This window comes from Culex quinquefasciatus, chromosome 2 (assembly GCF_015732765.1).
Source record: "Culex quinquefasciatus strain JHB chromosome 2, VPISU_Cqui_1.0_pri_paternal, whole genome shotgun sequence".
Lineage (NCBI taxonomy): Eukaryota > Metazoa > Arthropoda > Insecta > Diptera > Culicidae > Culex > Culex quinquefasciatus.
In genome coordinates, this window is record NC_051862.1 from 147,597,589 (window position 1) to 147,613,619 (window position 16,031).

Consider the following 16,031-nt stretch of genomic DNA (forward strand, 5'->3'; position numbering starts at 1 on the left):
GTGAAGTTTGTATGGAAAACATTGGAAAAATGCATGGGAAAATTTGACTTTCTGCACGGTGCGCTACTTCTATCCAAAAATTCCCAAAAGTGAGATTCTTATTGAAAATTTAATGCTCTACAACTTTTTACAACAGACCAACGCTGTAAAACTTGGCCCTGAAAAGTCATGAGCGATTTAAAAAAAAATCAACCAATTTCGCTCAAAATATGCACGTTTTCTGCTTGTGGAGCAGGGGGTCATTTTTTCTGGGCACCCTAATACTCCATTAAAAAATAATAATAATAATAATAATAATTAGAAAATGATCTTTAAAGCTTTAACTCAAGAACGGTGCTTTTGTCAAAAATCATAAAAATACTTTTTGATTCCAAATTCAATTTTACATTAGGGTTACAATGAAGCATAACAAAGTGGCTAACATTTGCCGTCAACCTATATTTTTCCGGAATAGTCTTAATCATAACCTGCAACTATGCCGAAATTACCAAATCGATCATAAAATCCCTTCTAAAAAATACAAAAAAGGAAAATACAAGCCCTTATTTCCAGGGCTGTGAAGTCGGAGTCGGAGCCGGAGTCGGTGGAGTCGGGTCTTTTTTGGGAAGCCTGGAGTTGGAGTCGGAGTCGGAGTCGTAAAAACTCGAACACCTGGAGTCGGAGTCGGCTTAATTTTATTAGCTGGAGTCGAAGTCGGAGTCGGAGCCGAAAATTTCTGATTACCCGGAGTTGGAGTCGGAGTCGGAGTTATCTTAAATTTAACAAAAATTATGTTTTTTTTTTATTTGTTAGTATTTGCTATAAAACAGATAAGTTTACAAAACTTCTCATATTTAAAAAAAAAATCAAGTTGCATGCGCTGCGCTGCCATTTTTATTTTTTTTAAGAGATCACTAAATGATAATCTGTTAATCAGCTCTTACCCAAGTACACACACAGTCATCTTATACCCCGATAGCGAATGTCTTGGTGGTTTTAAGTAAATCAATGTTCAGGAAAAAAGTTACGAGGTACATCAAAAATATAAATAGGGGAAAGTGGGGCAAGTGTAACAAGCTAAGGAAATGCTCGTTATAACCCATTAAAAAGTTAATATTATATATTATATTATTATTATAATCATCTTATTCTAGGTCTTGACTAAGACTTTGTTAAAACAAGTTTTTAAAAAATCCTGTTTTTTAATGTGAAAAATTGATTTTAAAATTTTCGATTTTCCGTACGTTCTACTCAACTAGTGGGGCAAGACGAACAACCCGTTGGGGCAAGAGGAACAATGCATGAAAAAACATGTTAATTTGCTAACAATTGAACTGTTATCACTTAGATACATCAGATTAGAATGTATTTGAATGGTTTCTTCATTTTTAGATTAAATAATAATATTTTACTAAAAATTTTATCGTTTTTACGAAAAAAATACTACTTCGATGATAAATAGTAAATTTTCATAATATCACTATACTTTGTATGAACAATTTTTTTTAACGATTGTTTATCAGTTTTTAAGTACTTTCATGTATTTATTTCCCAATAAAATATGTTCTTGCAGCAATTCGTAATTTTTTCCATACTAAAAATCCATATGGTACACTTGCCCCACCTGAACAAGATTTTTTAAAGCTCTCAACAAAAATAACCAAAAGTTAAATCATACTTTGTAATAGGTGCATGTCATTGGTAGGGACACTACTGATCTAGGAAAAATAGCATTTTGATAAAATGAGCCTTAAAACGAACCCTAAGCCTTATTTTGTACTTTCCAAATATTATAAGAAAACAAAGGTTTTGAAAAAAACTTCATTAAATCTTATGCCCCGTGGCGTTTACGTCATTTTGGCGGTTATGTGGTAGTAGAATCAGCTAATTGCATTGCTAGCAACAATTCCTCATACTGGAAATAATCAAAATTGTAAAAATTACGGCCGTAGGAGCAATTGCTCCTCTTGCCCCATATGGTCGTCTTGCCCCACCTTCCCCTAATAATCACTATTTATGGAAATCGAAAACAAAAAATTCACTGACAGGATAACTCTGCCAACAAATATTCAACGATTATGACAATTGGGTCTCGTGGCGCAGGGGTAGCGGCTTCGGCTGCCGATCCCGATGATGCTATGAGACGCGGGTTCGATTCCCGCCTTATCCACTGAGCTTCTATCGGATGGTGAAGTAAAACGTCGGTCCCGGTTTCTCCTGTCTCGTCAGAGGCGCTGGAGCAGAAATCCCACGTTAGAGGAAGGCCATGCCCCGGGGGGCGTAGTGCCAATAGTTTCGTTTTTCGACAATTTATTACATGGAACTCAACATGCGCATTTTGTTTAAAACTTTGTACAAAAAATTAAAAGTGTCTGAGAATGTTGATCCTTAGGCAAACTATGTTGATATTGTTGCAAATTATCGTTGAACAAATCTCAAGATTTCAGGATAATACAGGATTTCAAGATAAAAAAATATCCGTGACCGAGAAAATATTTATTCTGTGGATTTTTGTTTTTTATCCAATTCTAAGTTTTTTCATATATTTTCATGGAGGCGCACGACCATTCATAAAACTTCGTATTAGGTGAAGATGCAAGAAGTATCGCCTTCTTTTAAATATATAAAAAATAAAAATTCAAATAAATCTAAAATTACGACGTAAAATATTTTATAGGTCACGGATATTTGAAAAGGACCCCTTAAGCGTCCTTACCACGAAGATTTATTTAGATACATTTATTTGTATTAATAAACTTCTTCAGCCTTGGCGTGATGTCCATGCACGTCTTAAAAATTTCAATGGAGCTTTAAAAAATAGTTTCGTTTAAAATTGTTATTTAAAAATACAAGGTGACTATGATAGTCACTGTGCTTCTTATAAATGTAAACTTAAAAGTGAGCAAATTGAATTCATATGTTAAATCAATCATTAAGGCCAGCTCTCTTTTAATGATCATTAAAAAAATACCAATTTAATATCGTAGCTTTTAATCAATTAATGAAAATTTGAGGTTAAGTAAATAAATCCAAATTTACTTACCAAACTGTTCTTCTGAAATGCCTTCAAAACTGGCGTTTTTTTATTTCTGTTTCAATAATATCTAAAACTTGTAAAACTAGAAACTTTTTTCCACTTAAACAGTTTTTAAATAATCCTTTTTATAAATGTTTTCTAAATAATAGTAAACTAACTTTTGAAATATTTAAAAATATGTGGAGTCGGAGTCGGAGTCGGAGCCAACCATTTTTTGAAAGCTGGAGTTGGAGTCGGAGTCGGCTAGAGTTGGTGGGCTGGAGTTGGAGTCGGAGTCGGAGTCGGTTGGATCTGAAAGCCGGAGCCGGAGTCGGAGTCGGAGTTGGCTAATCCCAGAAAGCCGGAGTCGGAGTCGGAGTCGCTTGAAATATGACTCGACTCCGCAGCCCTGCTTATTTCAACAAGTGAATGAAAAAAGTTTTTCAATAGCATTTTAACCTGTCCAGTTGTTTTGTAATCATTAGTTTTCAGAATATGTAAAAACTGAAGGAAAAAATGCAGGAAAATATTATTTTTGCCCCCTGATTTTTGGCCAATTTTAAAAGAGGGGGGAGGCGACAAAAACTTTGCAATGACCTAATTTAAAAATGAAAAATGTTTTTCTGAAAAAAAAAATTACCTAGGGTGCGGGACATTTTGCCTGAAGTCGTTTTGCTGAATTTACTTTTCGCCAAGTGGGATGTTTTGCCGCCGGATGTATCGCTGAATGGACATTTCACCGAACGGAAATAAAAACAGCAGAAAACAAATTGTGAAGTAGTTAAAAAAGTATTTAAAAAAATGCCTGAATTTAAAAACTTTTTTCCATTATTACTGGTTCTTTGGTCTATTTAAAGGATGATTTTATTAATTTCTGGAATTTTTTGTCTATTTTTGAAAATTATCTGTTCTTTGAAAACGAATTGGTTTCTCAACGAAAAAATAATCTGCGGTTTTTGCATTCTTTCAAACGTCAAACGATAATAACAATAGTTTCTGGGATTTCCTGCATTTTTTAACTTGACCAGATCTTTAAACATTAATTGGTGTCTCAACTACAAAATTATGTATGTAGATTTTGCATTATTTCAAACAGAGTTCGACCAGGATTGAACCCAGGCCAACTGGGATAAGAGGAAATCACACTTACCACTTGGGTTATATTAAAACAGGTACCCAGAATGAGAAATTGCAAAACTTGAAAAGATTACGTTTATTCAAAGTGAGATTTTCGTGAAGACTTCGGACAGTCGCACCTGGACTGTATCTGACTTAATACCCCACTCGCAGTGTGCATGTGGTACGAACGAATGAATGTATGTGTTGTGAGCGCCAAAGCGAGCCGAGAATGGTGTCGGTCTTCGTCTTCGTCGGTTGGCGCGCGTTGACGTCCGTCGCCTGTCGTCGGTCTTCGGGCGGTCCTCGTCGTCATGCACTAAAAGGAAGCGATGCAATTATCATATATATCTTCCTCTGTGTGACATTTTCGTTTCATGCAAATGTCATTTTGGAATATTTTTTAAATAAATGCGGTGATAAATTTTTATGTTTATTATTATAATCAAGTATAGTTTTCTTGCGCTGCTGCCGTCCGTCGTTTGTCGTATTTTCTTCTCTGGACAAGAGTGCACAGCAGTTTTTTTTTGTGTGCACTCTTCCTTCAATTTTGGAACGTATTTTTTCCGTCCCACTTCCTGATGCACATACAGTCATCCCTCATATTCGGAACAGTTTACAGATCGGTCAATGTTCAACAAATCATGGAAAATCGATAATTGAACATAATGATTTGCTTTTACCTTCATGTGAAGGCTTTTCTTGCGATCTTTCGATTGATGTATAGACCGACCGTATATTTTTACGTTTCATATCAAGTTTTTAAAGAAAAACATTGACCCTTGAAATCCACAAATTCGAAACACTTTTTTTTACGATGTAAACAAACTTTTTTTTTCTCTCCAGGAGTACTTATTTTTTACAAAATAATGACTTCACACTCTGAAACCAATAAAACTCGTGCTTAGTAATGTTTTATGAATGGTCTGATAACTTTTTTGTGAAAATATCAGTTAAATTCAGGTGTTCCACAATTGTGGGAAGCCCAATAACATCCCACAAACATGGAACAGACAATTTGGAGGCAGTGTTTTGCTGCTCTTGATAAAATAGTCTTGAAATGCAGGTTTTTGTTTAAAAAGAACTACTTTTACTGGTGAAATAGCAAGAGAATGTCCAAATAAAGGTCCTAAAAATAGTAGGGTCGACAGAAAAGTTGCATTTTGCATCCTATTCACAAATTGCCACAAAAGTGTTCCGAATTTGTGGGTGTTTCGAATATGTGGGATGACTGTACTTTCCTTTCGTATCTTCCTGAAGAAGTTTCGAGCGTTTCCAGCTGGCAGCAGAGCTGCACTTCATCGTGGCTATCAGCACCATCATCCCGGGCTGAGCTCGTCAATCGAGCTGTTGGGGAGTGCAAAAGTGCATTGCTCGAAATTTGATGCAGAATCGATTTCACGATGGCACCGGCATGCTTTTTTCTTTTTTTGGGTGGGTATAGAACCGGTGTCGCTTTCTCTCAACCGTTGACGAGCGGCCATTGAAAGTTGGAACAAGTTTCTTAACCCTGATGCTGCTGCTGCTGCTTTGGATGGCCTGGAACTTGGGTGAAAACTTTTCGACGACTTCCCGGCAAGCAAGGAAGAGTGTTTTGTTATCGAAGTTGAGTGAAGTTGATGGCGTTCAATAATGATGATGGGGTTTCTTTGCTGAAGATGCAGGGGATCGGTACTCCCGTAATTGATGCAGGGTTGTGGATGGGGAGGCAGAATGGCAGGTGATGGCTGGAGCAGGATTGGATAAGTCTAAAAATTGCTCAAGCAGTAAAGTTCAATGAGCTGTCGTCGATTCAGTTTTCAAAGTTGACTGAAATTGAGTAACTTTTCAGTAGTTTAGAAATTTTCAAGCAAGAAATTCGTCATAGAAAGTCAAAACCTTCTTATCTAAATAGGAATAACAAATATTTTTATCAGATTTTAAACCGAAACAAATTCTACCTACAAAGAATGAACCTGTTGATACCTTCGATTTATCAGTTTTGTTTGATAATTCTTTTCCGATATAGGTCAACCAACTATCCGACAAAGCCACATAATCTCGTTAATTATTCTCATTAACACACATATCTCTCCCGCTCTCCCTTTAGCAACCTGCTTCTTCAGCATACCCGCGTCCACCTGAGGGACAGATCGATCAAGGAATTTGCCTGTCAGCACGCCGGCTGCTTCTACGTGGGCCGAAGCGCGGCCGAGGTGCGAACCCATCTGGCCAGCCGCCACTCGGACGAGCGGAACTTTGTCTGCGTCGAGCCAGACTGCGACTACCGGGGGAAAACCATCACTCAGCTGCGACGGTAAGTGTGCGGGGAATCTCGTTAATCAATGCTAGCTGTTAGCTGTCCTCTCGAAGGTAATGGATTGATGCCTCAGATTTGGCGCGGGTAATTATAATTAACGCCAAAGTGAGGCTAATTAAGTGATGAATTTCATTTGAGGATTTCCCGAGGAAAAAAAAAAGTTGATGAATGATGATTAGAAGTTGAACCAGCTTATTCCTGCTGAACAACGACTTCGTGTGATTATGCTTAGTATTCCCTACGGAAGCCACGTGTTCGGTTCGCGCGTGCCAACAAGAGGTCACAAGTCTGGTTGTAATTGGCAACAAGTACATCAGCCTCGAAATTACCATTCAATGGAATCGATTGTACAAAATATGTGCAAACCTGCGGACGATTCCGATTTCCAGTTCTATAAAAGGACAATCACGCCTCACGACAGAACCTCGACACAAGGGGGGGGGGGGGGGCAGTGTTGCCAGTGTCTGGAAATATTTTCTCCATCAGGCCGAAACCCCGCGCTCGCGCTTATAATTTATCGCGCTGACCAGAAAGGACCAAATCCAAATCCAATTCCATCGATACGCGTCGTTCCACCAAAGTCGTTCATCTCCGAGCCATCCGAAATGCCTGCCTGCCTGCTTGACTTGATACGAAAAGAGGAATAATTAAATTAAATTAATGCTGAATTCCGCGCCTTTTGCGCAGGGCTATCGAAGCGACTTTTTATTGTTTTTAATTTTCCATCTCACACACTACCGGTTTTTGTTCGTCGCCGCTAGCTTCGAGGCAAACAGAAGCAGAAACTTACGCGCGCTCGCGCAAGATTTAAGCCTAATAATTGGACTTTGTTTGGGTGGTTGGGATGCAAAGAGTACCACAGGACCACATACTGGATGTATAGCTGATAAGGTGCGAAGCACCAGAAGTTCTGTGCCGATGATGCACAGAAATTCTCAGAGTCTTAAATTTCTAATACAAAGATCATTAGTTTGTTTTTTCATTGTCACATTTGACAAAACTTTTGTTTCTTATTCCATTTTTTTCTATAAATTTCATAAAAAAATTAGAGAAAAAGTCATAAATAAAAGCAGGAACTTGATAATGTGTTTTTTTTTACTTTACAATGTTATTTGAAGTAGACTGTATTAAACTTTAGTGTCAGTAACGATGTGTAAATTTACAACGGATTATTTTTCAACATAAATTAGGGTAAATTTATATGATAGGGTAAATTTATATGATAGTTCAACTCTCATTTCAACACTTTCTACTTTGTAAATAGTAGTTTATGCAACAAGTTGCAAAAAGAAATTTTTTTCAGTACGAGTCGTAAATTTATCCAACAAGTTCCATACAACATTTTTTGTTATTCCAAAAAACAACCTTTGAGTGAAATTTTGAGTGAGATGTTCATGTGTTTTATCAGTAAATCGCTCAAATAAAAAATAATGTTGAAAAGTATGATAAAAGTATGATAGGAAAAGTAAATAGTTTCACGACGGAATTGCAGAAATATATTTCTGGAGTTTTTTTTTAAATGGTCCAATAAATCAAATTTTATTTTTTTTGCTTATGGGTTTTTGGATAACACACAGAAAGCAAAAAAAAATAATTTGGTTTATGAGGTTTTTTTACAAAATAACTCTAGATTTGTTTTGTTGCGATCATTTTAACTCTGCGTTCTCATTTGAAAATTATTTCAAAAGTTTTTTTTCTGTACTGGCATTTATATTTTACAAAAAATATTATTTTGATCTTATCAAAAAATGTTCAAACGATAAAGAAATACAATTCATTTATATTTTTCAACAAAAATTTCTTTACTCTTTTTCAAATAACAATTTTCAAAATGAAATTGGTCCATACAAAAATGCTGAAATTTGTATAACCCAATCTCACCCCCAGACCCATTGTCACCCCTGATGACGGAAATATACGACTCGTACTGAGAAATCTTCTTTTTGCAACTTATTGCATAAACTACTATTTAGATTTTTAGCTTTGTATTTTTTTAATTGGCCATTTTGTATCATGAGTATTTCAATACTTGTTTTCGTACAATTTTGTGGACTGGTCAAACTGTCATTACTAGAAAAAAGTTACTTAATCCACCTTAAGGTGGTTGGTGCCTTCCTCGCATTCATGTTGTATTTTAGGTATGGTATTTACAAATTAATTTAATAATTTTTATATTTCAGTAAAAAGTTCGTGTAAATCTTTGTCGAGGCAAAATGATGCAGCAACATGATTATTACAGATTTTTTTCCAGAAGAGACGCAGACACTGCTTAAGCGATGTGGCAACCGGGCGATACGCATGCAAGGGGGTGTGGCTGCCAATCCCCCGCGTGGTCAAAAAGTCAAAAAAAGCAAACAGACCCGGCCTTTAAGGTTATGCAAAAATCATCCTTTTTGTAGCTACAAAAAAACTTTTTCTTGGCATAACTTTAAAAGTACTTCACTAAACAGAATAAAAATTAATAGGGTCTTAGGGGACCCCAAAACGAACAGAATAAGGCGGATCCGGCCAAAATCGGTACAGCCAGTTCTGAGATAATCGTGTGGAAAAAAATCATGTCTACACGCAGAAAAATAAGGCAGATTTGAATCAACAAAACGTTTTGTTGATTTGGAAATCAAGATTTTTGTTGAATCAACGCTAAACGTCAAAGCAACTTTTTCAAAACAACAAAAGATTTTTGTGGAATTAAGATAATCAAGGTTTGTTTCATTTTTCGAGTGATTTTATAGCCTTGCCTCAGTGAGGTGAGGAAGGCAAAACAGTATATCGACTAAATATTTTTCTAATCGTGTGTTCAGCAATGTTGTAGGAAATTTGCTTGGAGATACCGTGGAAATTTTCCCTTATCCTCTTAAAAATGTGAAGCACCAAAACTTCCCGTCTTCCAAATCCGAATCTTTGTCCCTGGTAAGCGGTCATGGTGGTGAAAATCTGGTTCAGGTGGAAGGGGTTTTTTCCCAAGCATCAATTCCTAGGCAACTTGGGCTTAGACAATTAGCAGCGATTTCGTTTGTTCGGAAATGTTGTAGGCTATGATTAGGCCTCTTTTAAGAAACACATTTTAAACGGAAAACTCCCGATTTATTTTTGATTTTGTCTCACGAAAAGTTTAATTCCTAAACAATGTGTTTTTTTTTAACTTTCAAATGATCTGAAATGTTTGGAAGAGAGCAGTTCTCTAGAATTCGCAAAAATAAGATGATTTAAATTTTTGTAATTTTTCATTTATTTGAACCTTTGTCAATCCATTCCTTATGTACCAATAAGCCATTTAATTTTGACAAACTTTACCCCTTTTGATTTTTTTTTTTTCATTTATTTATATGTTTTAGAAGACAAAAAGTGCAGGTCTTTTTTTGCCAAGTAATGATTTTTTTTTCGAAAGTATCAAAAATGCACTCCAACAAAAAAAGTAAAAATAAATTTTAAATCTTCTTCTAAAGTTCTTTTTTTATTTTGACAAATGCATCGGTTTTGAGTTATTGCGCGTATTCCCGAAAAGGACACGCGGCATACCAGCCTCGAAACGACGCGCCGCACTTTCGGCAAATGCGCGCTGTCAAATCCCATACTGTGCGTTTTGTTTTTGTTAATCTTCTTCTTCGAATTGGATGGCATTGTTACCGGGAATATTTATTATTGCACCTTTTGGTGTAGAAAATCGCTGGCAACAGTGTCTGCGGCACATTCTGAAATGCCGCGCGGCGTGTACCTTCGAGAGAAACGGACAATATTTCCATTTCTAGGTTAAATTGTTAACAAAATTGGATTTTTTTATTTTTAAAAATACTTGTCCATTTCTTATAAAAAAATATTCAAAGAGATTTTTTACAATCTGCAAGAGGTGAATATTTTCTGTTGGGTGTCGCAAAATGTTCATGTACACAGAAAAAAATTGGGTTAATTTGGAAGTTGTAATTTTGAAAGGTTGAATATTACCTCATTTATGATGTAATTTTACCTCAATTTAGAGTGAAAAACCGACATTACACCAAAATAGTATAAAAATTACACATTTTCAGAGGTAAAATTACACTTTTTTTTCTGACATAGAAAATATTACCATGTTTTTTTTTCTGTGTAACTCATGCAAATTTGCTAAAAGAATCTTGCGTTAACACTGGTTTGAGGGCGACAGCTCATTTGTTACAAAGGGAGAAAAAAAAATAAAATTAAAATTTATTGATTCACCTTAAACACGTACTAATATTGAATAAACTAAGGCCGTTGCAGATATTTCTAAAAGCTTAGTCTCTTGCCTGTGGCCAAAGTCGAGGGGGAAAGGGCCAAATAAATAAAATAAATGAAAAATTTAAACTACTTGCTATGATTTTCAAAAATTCTACACGGAAAAATATATGGTAATACTCATCAGGAAATGATGACAGATCCTGTGTCAAAAAAATGATCAATTTTACCTCAGAAAATGATGAATTTTCATCAGTTTTTGATGAATATTCATCATGTTCCCATTTTCACATATTTTTTATGCAATATTACTCAAAAAGAGGTAATATTCAACCTACCAAATTTTCAACATTCCAAAATTCAACTTTTTTTTCTGTGTATGGTTTTGAAAAAATCTAAACCTTGACAAAAAAAAATCGTGAAGAACAATTTTTGCGGGGCCGTACATCAAAATTTGTCAAAACTTTCAAATTTTTTAAACAGTTTCAATCATGCTAAAAATGATTATCAACGCAGACAACCACTTGCACGTCTATCTTCGATAAAATTTAGAAGTTTTTTCAAGAAAAATGTTTTCGCCCCATGAATTTTCGAGCGAAAATATTTGCGACATCCTAAAATAGTTTAAAAATAAGTTTCATGCGCAACTACTTTTGCAAGAAATGGCAAGATTTGAAAACTTCTAAAACTAAACATTTTAGTCTAAAATCAAACATCAAATTTTCGGACAATCCGAACATAGTGCCATTAAACACTAAACCATGTGTGTGTGTGTGTGTGTGTGTGTGTGTGTGTGTGTGTGTGGTCCAATCCAATACCCGCTAACCGGTAGCGATATTATGGGAACACGGCGTGTTTTCTAGAACAACCTTATCAGGAAAAAATAGTCATCGCCACTTTCAAATCTGTCTTATAGGAAATTTTCTCAGCTTTCCAATGCTTGTAAAAGCGAAATGTTTCATCGGGAAATTTCTGAGATATCGTTATTTTAAGTTTTTTGGTTTTTAATTGCTAGATCATTTATTGGAAATTTTATACTAACAGTTCAGAAAACTTATCAAATGATGTGTTTCATGAGTCATTTACTCATCAAAATGTTTGCAAATTTTGATGAATAAGACAAGAAACAACTTTGTAGAAGATTGCAAACCGCTAAACATTTTGAAAATTATGTTTTGTCTTAGTTTTTGAATATATGGGATTTATTCAGAAATTAAAATCATAAACAGTGTAAAAATGTATTTTTCACAAGAATTATTTGATGATTACATATTTTTTGTGTACAAATATCACGTGTCTACTCTGATTTAGCTTGTTCAACCGAAACTTTGGCAGGTTTGTGATTGTTAATGGTATTATTGAATTTTAATGAATAAATTTGATATTTTCTTAAGCAAACATTAACCAGGAACATAAATACAAATATGATTTGAAATCTAAAATGTACTACATATTACTGTAGCGAGCTTCAAAAGTCATATTTTCATTAGTATAAAATAAAGATAAAATTTTATAAAATGTTTTCTGTAGAAAATGCACTTAAAAGTAGCAATAAAACTCGAGTCTTCCAATTCAGAATTCTGAAAACACCGTCACAAACAATTATTTTTGTTTGAACAAAAATTAAATAGTATTTTAACAAGAAAAAATCTAACAGAAACTTTCTTTCCAAACTATTTGAACAAAAATCAAGACATATATATTTTTTAAAGATGAGATTGAAGATGAGAGTCTTATAAACTTCTAAAATATTTCTAACTCCATGATCATTTAATACAAAAAAAAAACAGAAATAATCATTTGATACTAATGAAAAGTATTTTTCCTAAAGCTAGCAACAGTAATTTGCAGTATAATTTCGAGTATAAAACATGTTTTGTATCCATGCAACTAGTTAGTGTTTGATTAAGGAAATATCAGAGAGTAGGGAAATATGAAATTTATTCATAAAAATCTTGTAGGGGGAGAGGGGGTAATATGCACCCCCGAAATTGTAAGCTTATTATTGCTAAACCATGATGGAAAAATTTGAGCTTCGTAGTATAAAATCAGCTTGAGTTATTTGCAAAACATTAAATTGTTGTGTTTTCATCTAATTATTTATTGAACTTTCATTATGATTTTTGGACAATATAAAAAGCATTTACTGATATTGTAAGTTTTGAGGTAGGTAGTTTTAGCCATAATCTTCATTATTCTATAGACAGATGAGTCCAAAAACATCAAAAAATGCATTTTTAAGTAAATTTTCTACAAAAAGCGTAGTCGGGGCAAAATGCACCGCTGTGAAGCTCCTTTGTAAACACAGCGGTGTCATCTAGTGGCGACTAGTGAAAACTACTTTTAACCGGTGCATTTTGTCCCATGATTTGGTGCGTTTTGCCCCGTTGTTGTAGTGCATTTTGCCCCAATGTTGCGGTGCATATTGCCCCGCATGGTTGTTTGAATTGAATTAGAAATGTTTTTAGAAATTTGACGTTTTCGAACAATTTTGAGGTTTTTAAAGACTTTTTTCACATAGATGACGAAGAATAATAGTTCGTTTAGAACATCGAACAAAATTCTTCCACAGTAATGCTGTAATGGTTGAGAAATCACAGTTTTCCCTTCCCTCTTCCCCTAATACCCTGTTGTATCAGCTAATTCCAAGCTGAATCAGAGCAGACCGGTGTTATTTGTACACAATAATTATGTAATAATCTATTTGTTCTTGTAAAAATAATATTTCAATACGGTTTTATTATTTTATTATTTGAATAAATCCCACATATTCAAAAATTCGATTAAAACATAATTTTGTTTTGCGGTTTGCAACCTTCTACAAAGTTGTTTCTTGTCTTATTTTGCACATTTTGGTCAGTAAAATACACATGAAACACATTATTTGACAAGTTTCCTGGACTGTTATTTAAAAGTTTCCAATAAATGATCAAGGATTTTAAAAGAAAAGACTTAAAATAGAGATATCTCAGAAATTTCCCGATGAAACATTTCGCTCTTAGGAGCATAGGAAAGCTGAGAAAATTTCCTATAAGACACTTTTGAAAGAAGTGATGACTATTTTTTCTCCTTAAGGTTGCTCAGAAAACACGCCGTGGGGAAAGTATAGTTTGTATCAGACTTTGTATATGCCGATATGCTGATACAACTTATCTCAGTCCCGGGTATTAGGTGGTGATAGCCCTCGCGCTGCTTCCAACGACCCGTTTCAGAATGACAGAGCTCCTTGCGGTCCAATAGGGACGTGGCGTTACATCGTGCTGCCACCTGTTTTTTTTTAAGCGCAAGAGTGGAAAAGTGCTGAGTCATCGTCTAAAAGTAGACGGCGTCCTATCTCGCCCAGCAAAATGAAGTCGATAAAGTAGTCGGTTTCGATGAGAAAAAGTGGAAAATGTGGTCTAAAAATAGCGACGCCATCCCCCTATTCCGATGTCGCTGGGCATAGGGACGTGGCGTTACATCGTGCTGCCACCTGGTTTTTTTAAGCGCAAGAGTGTAAAAGTGCTGAGTCATCGTCTAAAAATAGACGGCGTCCTATCTCGCCCAGCAAAATGAAGTCGATAAAGTAGTCGGTTTCGATGAGCAAAAGTGGAAAATGTGGTCTAAAAATAGCGACGCCATCCCCATATTGTTCGGCCCCGCCTAAACATAGAAGCAAGCATCTGAAAGAAACTCGATCTATATTTAGACTTCCAATCCCCTCAGGGAAATCAGGGATCAGCGCGTATTTAATATGAGAAAGAGAACACTACGGATCAATTCACAGATAGATTGTAAACCTTCTGATGGCCGACTGCTTAGCATCCCAGACCACCAATCCAGAGGTGTGAGTTCGAATCCCACCTGATTCATTTTCGTTTTTTTTTCATATTCAAAGTTCAAAATTCCTGATTTCAAATTTCAAAGGTACCGACCGGGATTTGATCCCTGAACCTTCTGCTTGTGAGGCAGAAGCCGTAACCATTAAGCCACGGAGCCGGTTTTGCCATTAAACACTAAACCATGTGTTCAAAAATCTGTATCATGTTCCAAACCTAAACTCCTCCATCATGTAGCCATGGTGAAGGGACCCCAGGAATGCGCACGGTCCGATTTCATATCGTGCAGCCCAAAAAAGGTGATTCGGCCAAGACCCATAATGCATATTGTTGTTACCCCGATTGTACGGATAAATGCGACAAAGTGCACTTCTTTTATGCTCCCAAACCGGCCCGAAGACGAAGACGACAACGACGGAGCCCTGATGTTGATGTGAATAATGCACAATAATTCAACTCTTCTCTCTCCCGCCAAAATCGATGTCGATAATAAGATGGAGCCTACCGTCCGCGCGCTATTCTTCGTACTTCCAGAGGTCCCAGAAAATGACTCCCGCGGGACTTGTGCTCAGTGCTCTGGGACAACCCCGCGAAAAAGGAATAAATTTACGAAACATCCCACCGGTGCCGACCGCGGCCGTTGCCACACTATATTGTCAAAATCTAGATCAAATAAGATATTTTTGTTTTCGGTTCGGCCCGTGCACGGCCAATGCCTGGTATCGAACCGCGGCGGACGACGACCCGACGTTCGTCATGGCAAGGGTGTCCGTGGGGGGGGGGAGGAGGTCCAGCTCTTTGAGCCATGTTCTGGTGCAGTTTCGATCATGTATCCGACTCGGCTCGCTGGAAGCAGTAGCCAACAACAGTGTTGTGATTGGCGAAGAAAGGAAGGAAAGTGCATTCAAGCAAAGCTAAAATGCAGCTTGCTCTAAATGGAATAATGGTGATCCAAGGAAGGGAAGCATCTGGGAGGTTTGAACATTACCCACCTCATAGACAATGAGACATAGGAGTGGAGTTATTATCTACGTTTTCGCAAATCGATTTTTCTTTGTATTTCGTGATTTGGATGAAACTTTGTACATGCCTTCCTACTGTTCACAGAAGTTATTTTGTATCATTAGCTTTTCCATACAAGTCTCCATACAATTTTGAGGATTGGTCATACAAAATGGGAATGGGAATGTTCGAAAATCTATATCTTGAGAAGGAATTTTCGATTAATTTGGTTTCTTTGGTAAAGTTGTAGGCATAGGTTCAATAGGCTTTTAAGGTCTTTTTCAAAAAAATGTTTTTCACAATTTGTAATAATTTATGAAAAAAGCACCCCTGCAAAATTTTTTTTTGAGGTGATTAGATTTTTTTCGTTTTAGTCATTGATCGTTGATCGGACTGCTGATTGCTGAGATACAGCATCTTAATTTTTTATGAGTTTTTGCCTTCCTCACCTTACTGAGGAAAGGCTATAAAATCACTCGAAAAATGAACTTATTAATTTGACCTCGTAGACCCACCTTCACGTATACACATCGACTCAGAATCATGTCCTGAGCAAATGTCTGTGTGGATGTGAGTAGGTGGGTGGACAAAAAAAATGTCACTCGATTAT

General features: G+C 36.0%; 1 protein-coding gene across 1 annotated transcript in view; it reads left to right on the plus strand.

Moving 5' to 3' along the window:
- LOC6043009 (zinc finger protein ZFAT) overlaps positions 1-16,031 on the plus strand; it is a 155,230-nt gene that overhangs the window by 127,364 nt on the left and 11,835 nt on the right. Inside the window, 1 exon segment of the mRNA XM_038254872.1 lies at positions 6,201-6,407. Coding sequence (XP_038110800.1) covers positions 6,201-6,407 — 207 coding nt within the window.